Source organism: Doryrhamphus excisus, chromosome 23, assembly GCF_030265055.1.
Source record: "Doryrhamphus excisus isolate RoL2022-K1 chromosome 23, RoL_Dexc_1.0, whole genome shotgun sequence".
NCBI lineage: Eukaryota > Metazoa > Chordata > Actinopteri > Syngnathiformes > Syngnathidae > Doryrhamphus > Doryrhamphus excisus.
In genome coordinates, this window is record NC_080488.1 from 318301 (window position 1) to 341977 (window position 23677).

Here is a 23677-nt window from a genome sequence, read left to right on the forward strand (position 1 = left end):
GAATGATTGACAGCTCACACAACCTATCGTGGATCCGTACGTCACTAACGTGGTGACGTTGCAGCATTGTCCTGTTGAAGGATAATCAAAGATCACCTACCTCCTCAAAAGAACTGCTTTAGTGAGTTTTTAGTGGGCTCTCCTTCCCCAAAGAATCATCTCATTCAGCCAAAGTATATTCTAAATTAGAAGTAAGTATATTCTAAATTAGAAGTAATAAAAAGCAGAGCACGTACAGGCTACCGATTAGCATGTCTATGATGGGTCTTACCGGCAGGTGGCAGTATAACACCGGCAGACGTCAGCACACTGCCTGCGAGGAAGAAGCTGCTTGTTTTGTTAGCCAGTTACGGTAGCAGGAACTAGCTAGCTAGCTAGCTAATGCGGGTGTCGTGTCGCCTGTCTCTGAAGCGGCTCTATCACCATGGTAACGTACACTGAACTCGGAACCTGCCCCCACCGTGAACACAAACACGGTCCTGTCTTGATGAGCTGGAGTCGCTCGTGTTTCTGGGACTTTTCACACAGTTCGCTCCGAGCGAGGTCAAAGGTCATGGTCAGCACATTAGTTATGTATGGTTATATAGCATTCATACCCTCGGTAATCACATTACTGCCATATGATAATTATATGACATTCTAGCCCTCCTCCGTGGTGGCTAGGTGTCTATGTCCATTTCCCTGAAGTAGGATTGGGAAATGGAATATTTTCATAGTTTGGGCTTAGAAAAACAATCTTCAAAAGATGGCTTTTAACATTACCAGAGCAACGTAGGCATGACATAACAGCCCTACAGTCACCGAGACACCCCTGCCCAATACAGTAGACGCAACAACAGAGGAAGCCAGTAAAGTCACAGTGTGGCTCAGTAAACGTGTTCCAGTGGCACAGACAGGAAGTGACGTCATACATCAGTAGTTCCTGTTGGGGATTATTGTACCTGTTGTGAGATCATTCCAACCTGCAATAAAAGCCTGTGGCGCTTCACTGAGTATTGTGGTAACATTGCTGCCACCTAGTGACCAGTGTGGGGTACTACACACCATTCACTACGAAAGCCTGACTGGTTAAAGCAGGTTGAAACGCTGCCATTGTCGTCCATTTTAAAAGCGACCAGCTAAATTTACAGCACTGAAATGTCATCTAGGTTGGTGATGACAAAAACAATAACCACATGAAGTCAAAATGAACACGATGATCTGAAATACAAAGGTCAAGGCCCAGGACACGTGTGAACAGCGCAGGAGGACCGCCTTCAGTTTCAAAGCTGCAGGCCGGTTCTACGGGTCTGTAAATGATCATTTGAAGCAATCGTGTTGTGTAACGCGTCTATATCTTTACACTTTCATGTCACCCTAACCAGGAATGCCAACTCCTCGAATGACCTTCATACCGCAGCACCATCAGTGCTTATCATAAGCCAGAGTGAAAGGTGATAATTCACAACAGCATAGTAATATTTAACATTGACTGCCTTCTTCATAATTGCTTTCATATTGTATCCAGTCCACCCAACTGGTGATTGCTAAATGCATATGAGTACCATCATGTTTTCAAGGTTCGATGTTATTGTCTTACCAGCAAAAGAAAGAGTCATTGTCGTACTGGGGGGGCTTTTGAGCTACACTGAGATCACCCACCTTCCTCCCCCTCAGTCATTAAAAAACAGTAATTAGCCTTTTCAGGTATTTGCTCCTCCAAAGCAGCAGTTTAAACGATTGCTTTTTGTGGCCTTTTGTACGTACAACGCGGCTTGAGGAAAGATCGTGTCCGTATTGCCTGATTCAATAATTCCCCTACTCGGCTCGTGTCCACAAACGCCTCATTTGATGTCGTCTGCATATGTTCATGTTGACGTTTGACCACTAGGTGGCAGTAGCGCCTCAGGCAGGCAGTCGCTACTTCCTGTGGGTGAAGAAAGGAAGGGAACAGGAAGTGTTACCAGTTCATAATGGCTTATCATTTCTAAAATACAGCAAATGGCAAATAGTGTGGTGGAGGAAATATTTCTTAAGGTTTTTTAAGGTTTGAGTAGCTTAAGTTAAGTAGAGAGCAAACGGACTCACCAAATGTAGCAAGTTGGTCCAAACGTCTCAAAAGTCAGGCAGGTCACGTGTTTTGTTCCAGCCAATCAGCGAAGAAAGGCAATAGAAACTATCTTAGGGATATTTGCATATTGGAAATAACACTGGAAATGAGGAGCATCCAGCGGGCCACGACAGAGGAGTAAAAATAAGAGTGCTCACTACTTAGGAATACTCCTGACGATTCTTTTATGAGTCGAAATGGCGTAAAAGTGCAACTTTAAAGAAGGGAGGGAGCATCTATGATGGAGTTAGCGTAGTGATCTATGGAAACAAAGTTCGGGCTTCGGTAGACGTACAAGCTAAGAATACGTCACATGAAAGATTCAGAGGAAAGGCCATCTTTCAGGGTTTACTCCTGATAGGGAAGATGCTATGAAATATTAGCCGAGGGAGTCTTGGTGTCCTAAATGTTTCATTTATTTATTTACTGCTCTCACTGATGCCCCATCTCTGAATTAGACACTCAACATTGCTATTAATGTAGCTGTGGACACATAGCAGATGCTTCTCATGCTCTACGCCCCTTCCACGCATGGATGGATGGGTGGATGCATGGATGGGTGGGTGGATGGATGGATGCATGGATGGACGGACGGGTGGGTATCCATAAAAAGATGGTGTTCTCCCCAGAAGCCAGAGCATCTTTCAGCTGCATCAACAGAGCAGTGAGTCCCAGTAACCCAGACTTGCACTCCAAGATGTTATTTTCCTGCAGGGACTTGATGACGTCTTCTTGGTGGGTCACATTAGAGAGAATTCTATCCATTTTTGATGATCCTCAGCTCATAAGCGGGAGTGATGAGCGGCAATCACAAACTGGCATACTTTATATGGAAGGGTACTTTATGGGCAGCTCGTCCAAATGATGCTACGTCATTTCCACATAGTAATATTGGTGGGGGGGGGGGGGGGGGCTGTAAGGCTGATTAAAACACTTAGATTTGAGGAAAGACTATGAGAAAAAGAACATTTCCAAAGATGTTGACATAATCGATAGCAAACAAGACTAAGTGAATGAAAAGCGACAGGGCGACCTCTAGCGAGCAAGTGAAGCATTACAAGGGTGACACCTTTTGTTCCGTGTGTTTTGGAGTGGTTGGAAGTAAACCAAGAAGAAATATTAACATAAATATAAACATGACTGTGATGGCAGCCAGACTAAAGTCCCTTGGGCTCAGCCAGCTGGGAAAAAGGATGAAAGAAGATAATATCGCATAATATGCAGTATTAGAAAGTATTTCCTGGGTTGACTATTAACCAATGTAGTTTTTCAAATAATTAAATATGTTTATATATTTTTTTAAATAGTATTGAAAAGCTGCAATATGAACATATTTGGACATTGTGTAGTCCAGCCCCCCCACCAGTAGGTTCCTACACCAGGAAGATGAGAAGAAAAGCACAACCCTTACTGTGATGGGGCGTTTAATGGGACGTAAACGGACATAAATAACACAGCGTAGGTCTGTATACAATGTACAAGAGTATATCATATATACTGTACTCCATCCACTGAGTACTCCATCCACCGAGTACATGACTCCATGCTCCTCTCCTGCTGCTCATGGAAGGACCAGCAGGAGACGAGGAGAGTGCTGGACTGGCAAAGAACATGAAGGAGTGGAATCTATCACACTGTCTCTAGGGTTGTACACTGCACTGCAGGGGGGGGGGGGGTACTGAAAATCATTCACTGGGTATTTTCTGTATTGATTGTGACACAAAGAAAGAAAAACACTGCAAACGGCCCCGGATGGCCCCGGACGGCCCCGGACAAAGAAAGCACTCACCACCGCATCAGCCGCCCTCACGTCAACGCTAACAAAGCTAACGCTAACAAGACCCTTGAGCTCCACAGCTCGCATCCCGCCGGGACGGTCGACCAGACCGCTTGGTCCCACCTCCTACGTCAGGTGACGTACCAGCGCTCCCTTGCCGATGTCAGCCAGGACTTTCTGGCAGGGCTGCCATGTCACATGACGGCAGGAGGACCATGGCCGCCGGCGACCTTTGACACGGGAGCTGAGGAGGGATTTCGGTGAAACGAGGGGCCTTTGCAAGCCTTCTAAACAAGAATTGAGGATTTTGTACAAGTAATTGCAATCCTTTTCACAGCAGATTCATCATGAAACGTCCATTTAGCAAAAGGATAAAGTGGAAAATATTGAAAACGTCAGCCATGTTCACGGAGGTTGTTCGTTTTAGAGGACCATTAATGAGCTAGAGAAGGGGGGGGGGCATATAAAGGTAAAACAACTTTGTGTTATGGTCTGCTTGCATCGGGCCAATAAGAACGGCAGATGGAAATGTTAGCGCCACCTGCAGGGCCGGATGGCAGCTTGCCAGCCTCACGTGGGATTTGCACTCCAAAGAAAAGTCTTTTTAGCAGCCTTTTGTTGGAGACATGAAGACGAGCCGGCCGTTTGCTCGTGGGCGGCGGCCAGAGATGAATGGAGGGAGTGCACGTGACCGCGACCCTGACGCTACTGTTGTCATGCATTCATCAGCGTGAGGCCGAGCCAAAGGAAAGGGGACACGTGCGTGCGTGCGTGCACGTGTGTGGACACCTAACATGGAAACACCATCATGCCATGACGTTACAGTTAAAGTGTAAAATCCACCCTCATCCCGGAATCGTCTGGAAGAAAGTCTTCCTTCTCTTTTTGGAAAAAAACACAAAAACACCAAAGTCCTTCGCGAGATAAGATCTTAGGAGCGGCGGCACGTCCGTCCCGGATTGATTGATTGATTGCTGTCACGTTAAGAAGCCACAGAGCTGTGGGAATAGTGCACGGCGGATATGGCAGCATTCAAAATAAACTTCTGTCATAAATAACACGTCTGTCTTCTCCCATAAAACTCTTATGATACAAGTCAAGGAGTCACCAAGTGCACATTTGGACCGTGGGCCGCACATTTGGACCGTGGGCCGGGGTCCTCTCCAGCGGGGAGCCGAGGTGCCACACGTCCCCGGGACTGCAGACCGGGATCAGCGGGTGTCAAACTCCGTGCCACCGAGGGGGGCCAGGTGCCACGGCTTGGATCAACAAAATGATGGACCCCTAACTGACCCTGAGTCGTGTCACTTCATACTTCATATATATATATATACATATATATATATTACATACATATATACAGATTTCTATCCCAACCTCATCGCATTATTGACACTTTAGTCTCGGTAGGATAGATAGAAGTCTATCTATCTATCTATCTATCTATGGATGGATGTTCACCCCCAACTACTTAGCAGGATGTGACTTAGTGCAGATTTCCCCAGTTTGGTTTCCTTGCCAGTGTATATTTTTACAATGTGCCATGGGCTGCACATGGCCCCCGGGCTGCATTTTGGACACCCCTGGTTTAGCATGGAAAGAAGTGATGAATTATTGAGGGGCCGCATGGAATGATGTGGCGGGCCAGGTCTGGCCCCCGGGCCATGAGTTTGACACCTGTGACATAAAAGATCTGCTACATTAAAGTCCAATGACGTCCATTAGTCCAACATTCCTACTCTTACACGATTCCTTGAACACACCACAGCCATCGCTGACGGTTTGGACTGCTTGCTGGTGGTCTCCATCCGAGTGGTCATGTGATGTTCCTGGACGTGAGGTTCCTGGACGTGAGGTTCCTGGACGTGAGGTTCCTGGACGTGTCTGCCAGATGATATGTGGATGTTCCCATTGTCTCCCCGTCAACGAAGGCAGGGCGACAGCGCCATCCACCGTCCGGCCCCTCCAGGACCACATCCCAGGGGTGGGAGAGTACAGAGGCCCCCTGGTCCTGGTCTACGGTCCAGCGGGCCTGGCATGAACATCCCATGAGCATCCCATGAGCACTCCGATGGAGACCACTAGCGAGCCGTCCGAAGGTGGGCTATGACTTTGGTCTGTTCAAAGAATAGTTGAAGAGCATAAAAGATCTTTTTGGTTTGTGGGACCTCCAGAAGGCTCCCAGTCTGCCAGGACCCCAGAAGGAAGGGATCAAGTAGGAAGACGGAACCCTCTCCTTCGGCCACGATGCTAACGATGCTAACACGAGCCCACGAGCCGGCTCCCAAAGTCCAAATGCTGACGGGTGACCTTTCCGACCTCCGATGGATCATCCGAGGATGAGGACATTTTTTTTAACAGCCGTCCACGCAGCACTCGCACGGATCCGTCCATCACCGGTCCCGGCGGGACTCTGCGGGGCGGACGCCTCCCTCAGCGGCAGGTCTTCATGCCGGTCAAGTAAGGGGACTCCTGTCTGCAGAGACCCATCTGCTGCTGGTCTTGGTGATCCAGAGCCATGCCCTCCACAAAGTCGGGCACGGGAAGCCCTGAGAGGATCATCACCGACTTGTTCCAGATCATGAAGGTGGGCACCACGGGCAGCAGGAAGGAGATGTCGAAGGTGTGGATGTGGTGGGAGTTCATGGCGTCGTAGAAGGACACGGCGTTGTTGTCGTAGTCCAGCAGGACGCCCAGGCGCCTCAGCTGCAGGCTGGCCTCCACCAGCATCTCCTTGCCGTCGTGGCGCACCACGAAGTTGTTGTTGCAGCGCGAGAACACCCACGACGACGAGTTCTTGCCGCTCCATTCGTTTTTGGGGGCCGACTTGTAAGCCACGCCGATGGCGTACCTTCAGGGGGGAGAGGCGTATTTTGGAACGCGTTAGTGATGCGGAATCAGTCCTTAATTACTAGCGTAGCCGAGCTAGCGCACGCCGAGGACGCGGACGTAGCCCTGTGGGTCCTTCCTAAGGGAGGCGCTCCACACGGCCAATTAGTGCGGGCAACATAACGAGGCTAAGAGAACGCGCCGCGAGTCTCCCACGAGAATCACATCTTGAGTAGAACATCTCATCAGCTGGGTGTGTGTGTGAGTGTGTGTGTGTGTGTGTGTGTTTGTGTGTGAGTGTGTGTGCCTCACCACGTGGAAGCTCCCAGCAGCACCTCCCAGTAGTGACACCCGCTGTCAATGAACACATTAGCGGCCGCCCCGTACGAGCCCGTTCCGCCAAAGCGCTCCGGCGTGTGACTCTTCTTCAGCGAGCTCTCGTCCTTCTCCATGGTCAGGCAGTCGTTGGACAGGCGCAGCTTCTTGTGCGCCGTTTTGGGATCCAGCTTGAAGGGCTGACCTGCCGAGAGACAAGAGACACGTGTTGGGGCAAGGATATCGCTTCCCGGTATCAGGATATCACTTCCCAGTATCAGGATATCGCTTCCCAGTATCAGGATATCGCTTCCCAGTATCAGGATATCACTTCCCGGTATCAGGATATCACTTCCCGGTATCAGGATATCGCTTCCCGGTATCAGGATATCGCTTCCCGGTATCAGGATATCACTTTCCGGTATCGGAAATCACTTCCCGGTATCAGGATATCGCTTCCCGGTATCAGGATATCGCTTCCCGGTATCAGGATATCGCTTCCCGGTATCAGGATATCGCTCCCAGGTATCAGGATATCGCTTCCCGGTATCAGGATATCACTTTCCGGTATCGGAAATCACTTCCCGGTATCAGGATATCGCTTCCCGGTATCAGGATATCGCTCCCAGGTATCAGGATATCGCTTCCCGGTATCAGGATATCGCTCCCAGGTATCAGGATATCGCTTCCCAGTATCAGGATATCGCTTCCAGGTATCATCAGGATAACTAGGATAATCAGTAGATGCCGAGACAGGAAGAACGGATGGCATTCTCCCGACCCCATACGGACATGTGGGACTGGGCCACGTGTAGGCCGTCCTTCCTACCTACTGTACGGCATTCCCTTGGCGTGGGGCGGTGCCCCCGTCCGTGTTACCGAGTGTCGCCGGTGCGGACGAGTCAGGAGGCGATGCTAACGAAACGTTAGCAGCAGCATTCCAAAGGAAAAGTGGAGCGTCTGCACAAAACTCAAGGAGACGACAGAAGGGGAAATTGTTTGCAATACAAGCGTCAACTTCAAAGCCCCCCCGCAGCCTTTGGAGAAAAGATTCCGTGAGCGTGCCGCCATCCGCCTCGGTGCCGCCATCCGCCTCGGTGCCGCCATCCGCCTCGGTGCCGCCATCCGCCTCGGTGCCGCCATCCGCCTCGGTGCCGCCATCCGCCTCGGTGCCGCCATCACACAGACTAGGAAATGAGCGGAAGGAAACTCGGGCTTGGAGATGCGGTGGGAGGTGGGAATGCTACCGTTGGACTGCAGCTAAAAATAGCCGCTCTTTTTTGGGGTTTTTTACAAATACGCCCCCAGAGCAGGGGTGTCCAAAGTCTCTCCAGCGAGGGCCCCGCGGGGACAACTTTGTAGAAGACTTTTTGTAGAAGTGAAAACGCCGCGGCATCGAGGCCAACACGCCGACTGAGGAGAAATCTTCTGCCGGGTTTCCACGCTTCTGGGCGCCGTTGTCCACGCTTCATCGTCAGCATTCCCGTAATAAGAGCGGTAAATTGTATGGAAAGCTGAGAGGGAAAAGGAGGTGAGAGACAGAAGTTGAGGGGATGATTCCATCGTCAGCATTCCCGTAATAAGAGCGGTAAATTGTATGGAAAGCTGAGAGGGAAGAGGAGGTGAGAGACGGAAGTTGAGGGGATGATTCCAGGAAGAGGTCAGCATCATCCCTCTTAGACCCGACATTTAACTCTGACACCTCTCTGCCTCCCACGGCTTAATGAGACACAATGAGCCCCCATCCTCACTGTCACCCCCACTGCCCCCCCCCCACGCACCCCACCCTCTCAATCCCATCCTCTCGCCCCTTCCATAATCCGCCTGCTGAGTGCAAGTGCTTGTGGGAAGTGAGAGGACGAGCCAATTACATGAATGCTTCCCTCCTTTCAACTGCTTATCGCTGCCAGCAGCCTCTTGCAAACACTGGCACGGCTTTCCAGGGGGGCCGCCCCCAGATCCGGGGCCGGGCCCGAGGTTGGGCGAGGAAAGACGCGAGAAACGTGAGGACAAAGCACGTGGCGTCCGCCAACATGAGTGGAGATGCCAGCAGGTTAGCGACACGCCTTCGCTCGTCGCCATCAGCTGATGATGGCCATCACGACCGCGCTCCTTCACGCTCCTTCACGCTCCGTCACGCCCCCCCCCCAGAGAATATAAGACGCCTGGGTCCAAACTCTGTTTAATGCAGGAGATCATCTAGTCATCTATTGACGTTCCTTTTCCCTTTCCCTGACGTAGGTCCCGCCATCGATGTCGTAAACGTCCTTTGACGGCAGAGGAAGTCAGGCCCAGCTAACCTTCTCCTGCCTTGGAGCAGCCATGGTTTCACTGGAAACCAGAAAGACGTGGAGAAGCTGTGATGGAGGAAAATAGGACAACAAAACAGGCCTCCATCCAACTTCATTCCTCCGGGTCCTGGTTGGGATGGATGGGATATATTTAGCCCATGCTTGTATTCCGCTCCACACTAGCGTTATCTACTCCATGCTTCTGATCCACGTTCAAACAGAAGAACAGCAGGAGGCTCCATGAGTTCTCCAGCCACAACGCCCTAGCTCTGGTCTACATGTCTAAGTACATGTACTACATGTCTGGTCTAAGTCAAGTCCGAGTCCAAGTCTTTGGTGTAGTGACCAGTCTACAATGGATGGTCCAGACCACCGCTTTACCGTAGAAGATGGGAGGAGGAGAGCTTCTCCTGGAACGTTACGTCTGCTAAAGCCCACCACCATCTTGGGCCCTTTGAGGGATGCCTTTGGGGACCCGTGCCAGAGATGCAGAACCAAATATTTGTCTTCTCTCCCTCAAAGCTTCATAGCCGACATCATCTCCTCTTTTCTCTTCCCTCTTCCCTCCCCACCTACGACTGTTTACCGAAAGGGCCGCACGCCGCAGCCTGACGCCTGTCAAGGGGGGGGGGGCATGCTGGGTAAATATTAGAGGGAGTAAAGAGGCGTGTACCCCCTGGGGCACCTTCATGCCTCTTATTGTCAGCCTGGTTTCTCCGGCTTAGTCAAAGTGGAGGTTCAGGATGCACGCACACATGCACGCGCACATGCACGCACACATGCACATGCACACACACACACACACACACACACACATGCATGCACACGCACACAGTGTACAGTGGAAATACATGAAGTAGAATCCACCCTGGGTGGAAATACATGAAGTAGAATCCACCCTGGGTGGAAATACATGAAGTAGAATCCACCCTGGGTGGAAATACATGAAGTAGAATCCACCCTGGGTGGAAATAAACGAGGTAGAATCCACCCTGGGTGGAAATAAACGAGGTAGAATCCACCCTGGGTGGAAATACATGAAGTAGAATCCACCCTGGGTGGAAATAAACGAGGTAGAATCCACCCTGGGTGGAAATAAACGAGGTAGAATCCACCCTGGGTGGAAATAAACGAGGTAGAATCCACCCTGGGTGGAAATAAACGAGGTAGAATCCACCCTGGGTGGAAATACATGAAGTAGAATCCACCCTGGGTGGAAATACATGAAGTAGAATCCACCCTGGGTGGAAATACATGAAGTAGAATCCACCCTGGGTGGAAATACATGAAGTAGAATCCACCCTGGGTGGAAATACATGAAGTAGAATCCACCCTGGGTGGAAATAAACGAGGTAGAATCCACCCTGGGTGGAAATACATGAAGTAGAATCCACCCTGGGTGGAAATAAACGAGGTAGAATCCACCCTGGGTGGAAATAAACGAGGTAGAATCCACCCTGGGTGGAAATAAACGAGGTAGAATCCACCCTGGGTGGAAATACATGAAGTAGAATCCACCCTGGGTGGAAATACATGAGGTAGAATCCACCCTGGGTGGAAATACATGAAGTAGAATCCACCCTGGGTGTAAATACATGAGGTAGAATCCCCCCTGGGTGTACTGGTCATGTGTGTAGGTGCTGGTATTTTCCAGGAGGGACTCAGACCCAGGGCCACATCCAGAAACCCTCATGGGCATGGAAATGAAAATATCCAAATGTTATTTGGAGTCCTGCATTGGACTTCCACCCGGGTACGCAGCCAAGCCGGACGTGATGAACGGGAGCACACTTCCTGTCGCGCATGGCGGGCTATGCGCGGCGCGGCTGTGTCCCAGGAAGTGTCGGCATTCCAGTGGAGGTTGTGAGCATGCTCAGACGGCGGCACGCCTACGGATGCCAGAAGGATGCTCGATGATTTCAACGACTGCCATGTGACTTTTAGGGCGGGAAAAGGAGGCAAAAGTACGAGCTGGGCTTTCCTGGCTGTTATTCCTCCTTTCCGGATGCTTTTCCAGCCTGTTAGAGGCTAGGGAAATTTGCAAGTCATTAATGAGAAAATGCTGGCTTGGTGAATAGAAAATCAACTCGGCGACTCTTTAATGAGCAAGAAACTGCTGCAGTCCTCGCAAGGCCAACAGCGAGGAAACAAGGAGGAACATCACATGAAAACTCGCAGCTTTTAGTCCGAATCCAAAGAATCCGAGATCTGACACGGAATTAATCATCCAGAAATGCGGAAGCACCAAACCTTTCTACTCCTTAGTTCCACAAAGAAATATTAACCCCGCAAACTTGACTAAAGTAGAGTCAAAACCAACATGATGAAGAACCTCGTGTAGAGTACATACTTATACATATATTCATGTATACTACACATGTATACTACACATGTATACTACACATGTATACACATATTCACTACAGTCTACAGCCAAAGGTTGACATAAGGATCCACAAAGTGTTCAGTGTTTTTAGATCTTTGCTATCTTGGTCTCCACGCCAAGTGGGTTATGACCTGTGGCGTTCCCCAGGGGTCAATCCCGGGACCGCTATTGGTCAGTTTGTACACGCTGCCACTCACATCTGACGGCAAGCAGGTTTGCTTTGGGTGGGGGCTCGGATCTCAGACCTCACTCATGGGTCATCGGTATTGGAATCGGTGGCATAAAAACCGGATTGGGAACATCCCTAAGGATCAATTCTTCCCACATTACGACTTTGACAGAAAATAGAAATGTTGTGAAAGCTGAATGGGGAACGTGCTGCGTATATGAAAATATGGAAATATGAATATGAACATATGACTTATCTACCCATGACACCGCCTTGCTCAGTCTGCCATGAAAGGACTGAACTGCAACCCCCCCACACTAAGATGAGCCCCCCCCCCCGAGGAGCGGACGGTGTTGGTGGCGACAAAGCCGTAGATGGAGGCCACTCGTGTCCACAGACACTTCTCCCTGCAAAGAGCTATTTGGTGTCTTCAGGCCACTTTGTGTCCTCCACCTTCGTGCTCTCCTCCACTTAGACGCTCCTCACGCCACTTTGGGAGGCGCGTGGATGGTAGAAGGTCACACACTCGTCCAGGTCCTCCTCATCATGCTTAATTCATACATGCTGGCCGATGCCGGGCGGTGCTGGGCCACTTTGGGGGGGGGGGGGGGGGGGGGGGGGGGTGCAGTGAAGCTTTGATCAACAGCAGTGGAGCGCCGGCATTAAGCGTCGCCCCCGTTGGAGCCTGGACTGACCTAAAAAGCTGAGAAAGCCTTTAGAGTGGAACAACGTGGTTTCAAACGTTGTTCCAACCAAGGCACCGTGTCGCGTGCCTGGAAACTATCTCAAAGCTAAAAAGCCTTTCCAGCCCTGAAGTCCTGGAGCGCTCCAATCCCGACTGGCCACCGTGCTCCAAGGAAGGAGCAAAGGCTTCGACAGGAATTATATGGTTAGATTAGATTAGATTAGATTAGATTAGATTCAACTATATGGAGAACCAGACGGCAGACTCAACCATGGTTGGTCAACACGCTAGCCTGGGCGGGTCATCCAGAGGTCAAACTTGCCTCCTAGAAGCTAACGGCTACTTGACGGCTAGCAACCCTGCAAGGTTTTGTGGTTTCGTGTCCGTGCTGTGAGTATACGTATATGTAGTACCAAGTACATCACTGGTACTCAAACCAAAGCCAAAAGTTGGTGAAACTTGCAGTGACTGGAAGTAAGTTTTGTTGTGCATTTGATGTTGTTTTACTCGGCAGCAGCGTGTTGAGATTACCGCTAATCCTCCGTGCGGCGGCTCGGCGGCTGACAGCAGCTCAGCGGCGTCATCATATCCACGCCATTTAAGCCTCGCTCTACCACTTTGGCAATTTCACTTTCTAAAAATAAAGCTAGGAGTTTGTCACCCTCCATGGGCCGCTGCTGGGGGGGGGTTATCGTGGAGCATATATTATTTTATTATTTATTTATTTATTTATTATTCATTATTATTTGGATAAATAATAAATACATGAATGTATTTATTGATTTAATGATTGAAACACTAAGTGTTTTATTCTAATTGATTAGATATGAATTCATTATTTGAAAAATGATTTATTTGGGTTGTCCTTACCTTTCCACACTTGTTGGCCAATAACTGTATCCAATAAAGTATCCAACAACTGTGTACACTAACGGTATGCTTCCCATGATCAGACATTTTCCATGAATGAGCTCAGGTTCTGCCTGCTCCTTTTTGAGCCAGACGTAGCAAATAAAGCCGAGCACCCGGAGTGTAAAAAGGCCACCAGCAGCAGTTGGGAAGGAAGCTGGAACGTTTGGATGCTACGTTCCCAGCAGGGAGGGAGCCCCGGGGTGGTTCCAAAGGGAAGAGAGCAGCGCTCCAAACGGGACTTACTGTTGGTCTTCAGTCGTGCCGGTTCGCTGTTGCGGCTCCCCGCCTGGTTGATGGCCTTGACGAAGAAGACGTAGCGCGTGCCGCTCTGCAGGCCGTGAACCGTGTAGTGGTTCTGCTTGATGTTGGGAACGATCATCCAGCTGTCGGCCGAGTTGTACAAGCCTGGCACACAAGCAGAAGACACCACGTGAGGAGCCGTCCTCGCCACGACACGGAGACGTAGACTTGGACGGCGGAGAACAGGACCTTCTCCCCCAGCGTTATTGACGTGGACCCGATGTTTGCCCCCCCCTTGAGTGACTCATCACACGTTCAACAGCTGATAGAACCCACAGCCTCGGGTGTTACGCAACATGTATGAGCACATGGTCGTCCGTGTGGTTACCTTTCCTTCAGGTTCAGTTCAAGTTCCATATTCGCTGCTCCTCTCGTTCTCCCCAAATCTTTTCCTAACCTGGAACTCTGGGAACATTCCCCACTTGAAACCTCCTGGGACGAGCTTATGAATTATTGAGCGAGGTGGCGACGGCATCCATGCATCAGTAATGGCGGAGAGACCTCTTGTAAATAGAAGTACTTCACAGGACGCAAATACCACCATGAGATGTGAGGTACTTTTAACAATGGATGAGGGGAGACTCTTAGATAGTAAAGGTTCTTTACCTTGGGACTAGAGTTCTTTACCTCAGGACTAGAGTTCTTTACCTCGGGACTAGACTTCTTTACCTTGGTACTAGACTTCTTTACCTCGGGACTAGAGTTCTTTACCTCAGGACTAGACTTCTTTACCTTGGTACTAGACTTCTTTACCTCGGGACTAGAGTTCTTTACCTCGGGACTAGAGTTCTTTACCTCGGGACTAGAGTTCTTTACCTTGGTACTAGAGTTCTTTACCTCGGGACTAGAGTTCTTTACCTGTGCAGGAGCATGTGTGATTATGGATCATAATGTATCATAATGTATCATAATGTATCATAATGTATCATAACGTATCACAATGTATCATAACGTATCATAACGTATCATAATGTATCATAACGTATCATAATGTATCATAATGTATCATAATGCATCATAAAGTATCATAACGTATCATAACGTATCATAACGTATCATAATGCATCATAATGCATCATAATGCATCATAACGTATCATAATGTATCATAATGTATGATAATGTATCATAACCCAGGATCCTCACGGCAGCCAGAGCTCCTTTCTCCCTCCATCATCCACTCTGACTTCCCTTTCATCGTCTCTGTGGCGGCCAAGTGGATCTGATGAGCTTCCATTGAGGAGTTAGCTAACGTTATGAAGAACGTGATGAGGTGAGTGACTAAGTGAACACTTTCACTTTGTAATGACATGGCTGGTACACTGGGTGGTTGCCAGGGCAACCGCGGCTGTGCTGATGCTGATGTGCGCGTGTCACATGACTCACTGATGAAATTGGTCTGGCCGGTGTAGATGGTGTACTGCAGCTCATAAGACGTGACGCTGAACTCGTCCTCGGACGTCCAGTGGACGGTGATGGTGTCGTGGGAGGCCGTGCACAGCTCGTCTCGGATGGCGGGGGGGCTGGGTGCTGTATGGGGGGGCACACAGATGCTTTCAAGTCAGTCGGCGGCCTGCACGTCTGATATGTGGCGACGAGGGCACGCTAAATACAAGATGGCCGTGTCAGAAAGGTTCCAGTACTGTGGGCGTCGTCGTCCAGGACCAGCCAGCTCGTAGCTCGACTACGATATCCTGCAGCGTTCACCTCCGTCACGTCGCCAGAAGAGGCGAGAGACAACTTGAGACTGCTTCAGGCTGGAAAGGTATGTTTGCCTTCGGGGGTGGGGGTGGGGGGGGGGGGGGGTCACTTAATGGGCCAAACTTTGGAGTCCAAATCTATCCTTTGTGACACCAGTCCAGTCCTGGAACTTTTCCGACACCTCGCCTCCCAGTAAGTGTGATAGAGCATGGTAGAGCTTTTCTTCTTGTCACTCACACCTGCCCGTGACCAAGACAGCAGAAGAAAAGTCTGTTTGGGCATCAATGAAGCAGTTAGCGTTATTAGAGACCTCTAAACATGATCTAACACCCCCACAGTCTTTTACACTCGCACCTTCACAGGTTAGTGAACATTTAGTGGTCCAACCAGAAGCTCAAACATCTCTGACCTGTCAGGTAGTCGAGGCCTTCCAGAATCTTCTTCTCTCTGGAGAAGTCCAAGGCAAAGTTGTTGAAAGCTTCATTCAGGTTGACGTCGGGAATGAGCACCTGGGAAGAGGCCGTTGCCATGGCAACCCTGGAGGGCGTTCACACACCAGAAACATCAGGAGAAGGTTAAGAACATTGAGCCATGACATCACGCGGCGTCGCCATCACCTTACCTCTCCGCTACATTTCGGGCGGTCTGAAGGAAGCGGGCGTGGTCGTTCTCCTTCAGGCTCTGCTCGGCCTGAGTGATCAGGGCGCTGGAGCGCTCCAGACACTGGCGGCAGTTTGCGATCTGCTGGGCCAGCTTACGGAGCTTCATCACCTGCGGCACACAAATCCTGCTCGTCACGTCCGTCTGCTGGGATCCAGGAAGACCTTCTGGAAGCCACTCCCCCTTGTGGCCGACAACAACATTTCATTTGCTCCCCAAAGCGGCACGTTGAGAGTTGAACTCTGGCCAACCCTTTGCCCAATAGCTCCAAAACACCAGACAGGAAGTCCCCTGCTAGGTGATCCCGTCCTGCAAGGTCAGGGGGGTGACCCCCTTGGCTTCTGGTTCTTGCCTCCACCTTCTGAACACGTTACGTAACGGGGGTGCTGAGGTGTTCAGCCCACCCTCGGATCCAATGGCCACCCTCAGTGGCCCTCGAGAGTCCGGCCCCTCTCAAGGGCGGCTTTCAGTGGCCCCCGTGTCCTGCAGGCTTGCAGGAAAGAAGATGGCGGTGTGTGTGTGTGTGTGTGTGTTGGTGGTATTATTGGGGCATCCAAAAGCATGTTTGCATTGCACAGGTTAGACGGTGGAGGCATGCTGGGTAATTAGCGGATGTTGTTGGTCGTAGTGGATAAACGTCCTCATCAGCCCAATTGGTTAGGAGACCAAAAAAGACGTCAACTTGGGTTCATGACGACGCACCGAAGCTTTTCATTGGTTGGAAAGTTTTGCACTTGGGGACAAAAGCATCAAACGTGAACAGAGCGACGCTGGAACCAGACTAACTTCTGAGGCAGCAGCTCCAAACTTGGGTGACCCACTTTCCACCAAATGTACCCAAACTTTTTAGCTGAAGCGAACTTGTTTTCTTCTCCTCCCACCTGCTCACCCGAGCACGACAAGCAGAGCAGGAAAGGTTCACACAAACATCAGCGTCTGATTTGATAGTTCATAATCTAAAAGATTGGCCGTGAAAAGACAGGACCAGGTGAATGAAGAACATTCCACAAAGACACCACGGGAACCCAGATGAAGCCTTCTTCTTTCTGAAGAGGAGATGATGAGAGAAGGAGCGCCGAGCACTGCCGTGTGATCACGCCTGCTAATCCTGTTATTCCCGCGCTTCCGCAGGAGACGACGCCACGGCAACATCCCTGACGCAGCCTACGTTGCTGTAGAACGTCCCAAACACCTCCTGGTCGCCCACTGAGCCTGCCGTGGTCCTTCAAAGCAGTTGAAAAATGTACACTTTGGATCTTCAGGAGCTTCTAAGTAGACATCAGCTGATGATCACTTCACTTCCTTGCTTCTTTGTGCCTTTTCAATCTCGACTTAGAAGCTCCTGAAGATCCAGAAGTGGTCTTCAAGGTTTGATTAGGAGTGGTTTTATTGGACCAATATTGGGAATCATACATTCCACCACCATAAATGCTGTCATTATAATTAAGAAAATGAATCATTAAATGGCGGAAGTCCACGGTCCTCCCTGCGGCAACACAACCAATGTTGGACCAGGGGGAGGAGCCAAGGGCTCAGCAGGCAGGAGCGTTTGAAACAACAGCGCAGCGAGTAGCTAAACCGACACTTTAAAGCGCACGCAGAGGTACACGCACATGCTAGCATCTTCTGGAGTTAATACAACAACTACATGAGGTGGTTGCCTACAGCCACAACTGGTAATGCAGGCCTCGTCCGTCACCCACACTTATTGCATCTCATGATGGAAGAGAGCCATCACCACCTCCTGCCAGCCCAGCCCCCTCCTGCCCTCCTTCTCCGTGCGTCTCCTTCATCTGACCTCCAGACCAACGTGTGGCCTTACCTTGGACTCCTTGATTTTCACAGCGATGACCTGCTTCCTCTGGCGGATGATCTCCACCAGCTCGTCACACTCCTCCACCAGTTTGGCTTCGTGCATGGCGGTGTTGACCTGGGGAACAAACACGCGTGGATGTTCTGCAGCTTCCATCAGTGGTCATCTTTGGTGTAGATCAGGGTGGTCCTAACTCGTTTGAGCTGTCCTATCTTCTAGGATGAGACGGTAATTAGCCAGCACACACCGACTGTGGCTTGGAATAGCTCGGAAGTGCCGGAATATTCACTAGTGAGGCCAAATGACGTTTACTCATGAAGGAACGTCATTAGGACTCATGGTAATGCAACCTGTGAGAAGAAGGCATCACGCATGCCCGCCTCGGCAAGACATGAGCAATCTATGCCGGATAAGAAGATGACATGGGCAGCATCATCAGCAGAATAATAGGGAACAAGTCAATCATGTGCAATGTGATCCCTATGGATCATCTGCCATTGTCACGTTTATTCAAAGGTAGATGTCAATCATACTTCCTATCTGTCACATCATCAGCTTGACTTCTTCTGCAGTCATCACGTGGAAGCTCATCTACCTTCACATTGGAATGGTTTGGACTGCAGCATGAGTCCTATAGAAGATGGATGGATGGATGGATGGATGGATGGATCAATGGGTGGATGGATGGATGGATGGATGGATCAATGGGTGGATGGATGGATGGATGGATGGATCAATGGGTGGATCAATGGATGGATCAATGGGTGGATCAATGGGTGGATGGATGGATGGATGGATCAATGGGTGGATGGATGGATGGATGGATCAATGGGTGGATGGATGGATGGATGGATCAATGGGTGGATGGATGGATGGATGGATGGATCAATGGGTGGATGGATGGATGGATGGATGGATGGATGGATCAATGGGTGGATGGATGGATAGACGGATGTGTGGGTGGATATTACACGCGTACAGCCTAGTGTATACATCTTCTCTTTCAGTTCAGCGGGTGTGGCTTAAATTCAGCTGTGGCAATGATACAAAGTTGATCTGTTCTGATATCGGCTTGATATCAGCGTTGGCCGATATTCAGTATGGTAACAAATCAGAGGTGAAAGAAATGCGCCCCTAGACTCCCCTAACGTTTCCTCGCCGTTGAGTTCCCATCCAATGTAAGAGTTGACGAATGGCGCCTTCCAAATACGCCAACAGTGAAGACAGCGACGTGAAGGTTGCGTCCACCAAGCGTCCAATGAGAGGCCAAGAACAACACAATGCTACTTTTGTCCAAACAATAGCGGAGCTAAATCCTGACATTCCAGGAGGTGTAGAGATTTCCCTGCCAACAGCTTTTCCTGACAATAGAAGACATGATGAGTCCCTCCTGGCGTTCCTCCTATCGTGTTGTTGCAGGAAAGACACTTTTCTCCCGGCCCCCCCGTGAATGCGGGAGGAGCCGTGGAGGAGCCGTACGATATTTGGTAGCTCAGCAACAACGAACAGGCCAGATGCGGCGTGCGTCACGCCGTCAGCGTCCCCGAAGATGAAACCAAAGTCAACAATCCCGACTGCCAGCGACATAAAAGCAAAGGTGGAGAGGAAGCGTCTCCTCTCCCGTGTGTGCCGACACGCCGGGAGAACGTTTGACGGTATCTTCTGAGCAAACAAAGAGGACGGGGAATCCAGGTCGGCCTTCAAAGCTCCTCTTTTTTTTACCTTGCACACTGTCACTCAACCTAAATCAATGCCCGCCCCCTCCCCCTTTGCCCTCTTAACCCCCCCCCCCCCCCCTCCCCTCAACCAGCCCCCTCATTTGTCCTGGTGATGCAGCAACGTTCCTACAATATCAAGCAGCCTGGCTCGTTCTTCAAGGTGACCTTATTTCCATCCATGCCCACATTAGCCGCGCTTATTCCTTCCATCAATAATTGAAGTGGCGTTTGACGAGGACGCTCCATCAAGGAAGAACCTCGGGAAGGTGCAAACACGGAGGGGAATGTGTTGCATGTGTGTTGCATGTTCTGCATCATGCATCTGTATGCAGACGGCCGCCAGAGAAGACAAACAAGACGACCTAACGTTGGCTTTGTCTGCACTTCATTAATCACGCTGCCATCGTTTCGTATTGATTGGCTGAGCTGATGCGTTCAGGGACCTCAAAGTCTGATGTGAGCCATAACCAGCCAAACCTGACCTCGCGTGGGTGTTGTCACGCCGGTTCATGGCAAGCATGATGCGTTCATGTGCAGCGTGTGTGAGAGGCAATCAGTGCTTCATGGCCAAGCGGAAGAATCACACTCACGACGACTTCCATGAATCCACAACACGGTCCGGATGGAAAAGGTCAATGGCGACAAGCGGATGCCTGATGTTTAACGACAGGTGGGGGGGGGGGCACCAGGACGTGCCATCAACACCATGTTTTGGCACCACACGGCCACAAATGGGCCGTGACGTCAACTCCCAAAGTAGATTTGCCTTTCAGAGGTGCTGTTTGTCACGGTTAGGTACCCTCAGCATCCGAAAACACGACACAGTTTGCCCTTCTGTTAGGACCATCGGCGCAGAGGCTCAACCTGACGTCAACATCTAACTTCCAAAGCTAGGCACCCCCCAATGGACCTACGCACCCGCCAATGACCCCCCAATGACCTCACGCACCCGCCAATGACCGGGAAACGGACAACGTTCCACATCCTTCAACCCGACTCATTCAGTTTGCCCTTCTGTTGGCACCATTGGCACCATTGGCACCATTGGCACCATTGGTACCATTGGCACCATTGGCACCATTGGCACCATTGGCACCATTGGCACCATTGGCACCGAGGCCCCACCGGACTCCAACATCTAACTTCCAAAGCGACACGCCGCAACTCGGGTAGTAAAAAGAGCCGTTCCAGCGTTTAAGTGACTCCTCCATGATAGATGATTGTAAAACAAGGTTGCCATGCGCACTTCTTCAATAAATGGCTCATAAAGAAATGAAATGAACTTGAAGTGACTCCTCCATATTTGACCAGTCGCTGGAGGACTTCATTTAAATAATGGATCAGAGTGCTGATCGTTCTAAAACCTTACGGAATAGCAAAAAGGAAAGGATGGAAGTCGGATAGTTTTTTTGGAAGCAAAGTGATGGAGTGATCAAGTGTTGGATGAAGGACCACCAAACCAAAATCAGCATTGAGAAGGTGAGAAGGATGCAGCATACCTCCACCTGTTGGCAGATCTGGATGAGTTTGGCCATCTGGTTCTCCAATTCACTGTTCCTCTTCACCAAGTTGGTCAGGTTGTTCTCCAGGGTTTGCTGTGGAAGTGGAGGAGGGACAAAGGGTCAACACGGGGACGGAGGGTGTGTCCAAAAGTCGTTAAGATGTTAAGGACGTTAAGGACGTTAAGGATGATATGATCAGTCTGCAAAAATGCATCCTGACTGACGGAGTGACTTTGTGTACTTTGTGTACTTTGTGTACTTTGTGTACTTTGTGTACTTTGTGTAGCAGACGTCCAATTGTGTTGTAAGAATGACATCATTCCTGTCAAAACAAACCAATCACCTTGTATGAATTGTAATGATCAAATGCTCAGTCACCTTGATGGTTAACCGAGTACGCTAAATACACTTAACCAACGTGCAGGTACAAAAAGATGGAAAATGAGTGAAGCCACAAATGGCTGCAACAAAACGATGGCGGCAGGCAGAACGGAATAACAACAGCAGCAGCTGGGGGGGGGGGGGGGGGGGGGGGACAAAGCGGCAGACGAGGAGCGGCGGGCGTTTAAAGAGTTCATGCAGTGAAAGGGAAATGGGTTTGAACCCACACCTGGCCACTGCTCCGGCCAGCCCATCTCTCTTCCACCTCTTAACAACATTACTTGGGCTCCTTTTGGGCGTCTCGTAGCGTGCACCCTAGCAGCAGGCACCCTAGCAGCAGGCACCCTAGCAGCAGGCACGGGGGGGTCGGGGGTGGTGGTGCTTGAGGTGGTTAGTTGGTAAAAGCCGGGGAACTCACCGCAGCGCTCGTCTTTGAAGCCTCCATTACCGCATCTGACACTCTGCCCGGGCTCACCTGATAAGCCTACAAACACACACACACACACACCTGCGTAAGTACACACACACACACACACACACACACACAGGATGACACCGGCCAGCCTCGCCGGTCCCTGCACAACAATGGCAGGATGCCACTAAGCTGCCATAAAGACTTTTAATAAACATCTAAACCCTCCAGGTGGTCTCCCGTGCCAAGGACTTTATAATCCACTGGTTTTGGTCAGCAAGCAAAATGACTCAAATGTTGCTGGACGGGTTTCCATGAGACTTGGGAAGGTAAGGACTGGGGCAGAGGCCAAGGACACAACATGGACATTTTGATGCAGGTCTGGATAAACGTGCAACAGTCTCAAATACAGTATTGACTTGAATAAAAGACACAATTTTGGAAAAACACGAGTACAGTTGTCCCTCGCTATGTCAACGTTTGAAATGTATGGTTGACTCTGACCTGTTTGTCCTAAAATATTAAAGACCAGCATATGCATATTACTGCATATGTAGTATTGTGGTCACTAGGCATCACTAATGTTATGACACATGGAGACTGGCTAGGAGCCAGCAGATCCTAGCCTACACGCCAAGGCTGAGACGGACACGCCATGGCATGGACACGCCAAGGCTGAGACGGACACGCCATGGCATGGACACGCCAAGGCTGAGACGGACACGCCATGGCATGGACACGCCAAGGCTGAGACGGACACGCCATGGCATGGACACGCCAAGGCTGAGACGGACACGCCATGGCATGGACACGCCAAGGCTGAGACGGACACGCCATGGCATGGACACGCCAAGGCTGAGACGGACACGCCATGGCATGGCATGGCAGTGGTCCTGCAGCCTGTGCAATGTGATGTAAAGAAGGAATCATAGCGATACCAGGGATGCATGGTATTAGCCTGGTGATACCAGGGATGCATCGCATTAGCCTAGCGATACCAGGAATGTCTGGTATTAGCCTGGTGATACCAGGGATGTCTGGTGTTAGCCTAGCGATACCAGGGATGCATGGTATTAGCCTAGCGATACCAGGGATGCATGGTATTAGCCTAGCGATACCAGGGATGCATGGTATTAGCCTAGCGATACCAGGGATGCATGGTATTAGCCTGGTGATACCAGGGATGCATGGTATTAGCCTGGTGATACCAGGGATGCATGGTATTAGCCTAGCGATACCAGGGATGCATGGTATTAGCCTAGCGATACCAGGGATGCATGGTATTAGCCTAGCGATACCAGGGATGTCTGGTGTTAGCCTAGCGATACCAGGGATGCATGGTATTAGCCTGGTGATACCAGGGATGCATGGTATTAGCCTAGTGATACCAGGGATGCATGGTAAGGTATGAAGCAAAGCAGCAAGAAGACAGGAGGAACATTACAATGCCCCCCCCGCCCCCCCACTGCCTTGCTTGCCTAATGAGATGAAAAAGTCCAGTAGCAAAAACCTTGGGCCATTATGGCGCGGCGACAGCAGCGAGGCATCAGCACGCCCCAAGGGGAAGTATCTGACTTCAAAGTATTTTCCCATTTAATGAATTTGGGATCCTCTCCGATACAAAGGACATTCAGCGTGACGGAGACGCAGAAAGAAGGAAGGCGAGCTGGAGATGAAAAGTCATGAAGAGGAGAAGAACAGAAGCGGGCTGGCGTTACAGCTCTTGTTAACGAGGAGC

General features: G+C 50.3%; 1 protein-coding gene across 4 annotated transcripts in view; it reads right to left on the reverse strand.

Annotated features, from left to right (window-relative positions):
- Positions 1 to 23677, reverse strand: part of mid2 (midline 2) — a 61174-nt gene that overhangs the window by 465 nt on the left and 37032 nt on the right. For 3 of the 4 annotated variants that reach the window (XM_058062805.1, XM_058062804.1, XM_058062802.1), the window contains 11 exons: positions 21946 to 22011; positions 21144 to 21239; positions 17936 to 18043; positions 16076 to 16224; positions 15863 to 15990; positions 15139 to 15282; positions 13697 to 13858; positions 7008 to 7215; positions 1580 to 6717; positions 272 to 327; positions 116 to 180 (listed from right to left, as the gene is read on the reverse strand). In XM_058062805.1, coding sequence (XP_057918788.1) covers positions 6300 to 6717; positions 7008 to 7215; positions 13697 to 13858; positions 15139 to 15282; positions 15863 to 15990; positions 16076 to 16224; positions 17936 to 18043; positions 21144 to 21239; positions 21946 to 22011 — 1479 coding nt within the window. In that variant the 3' untranslated portion in view covers positions 116 to 180; positions 272 to 327; positions 1580 to 6299. Of the gene's footprint in view, positions 1 to 100; positions 181 to 271; positions 328 to 1579; positions 6718 to 7007; positions 7216 to 13696; positions 13859 to 15138; positions 15283 to 15862; positions 15991 to 16075; positions 16225 to 17935; positions 18044 to 21143; positions 21240 to 21945; positions 22012 to 23677 lie in introns of those variants that run through there. The other variant, XM_058062801.1, reaches the window with a different exon arrangement.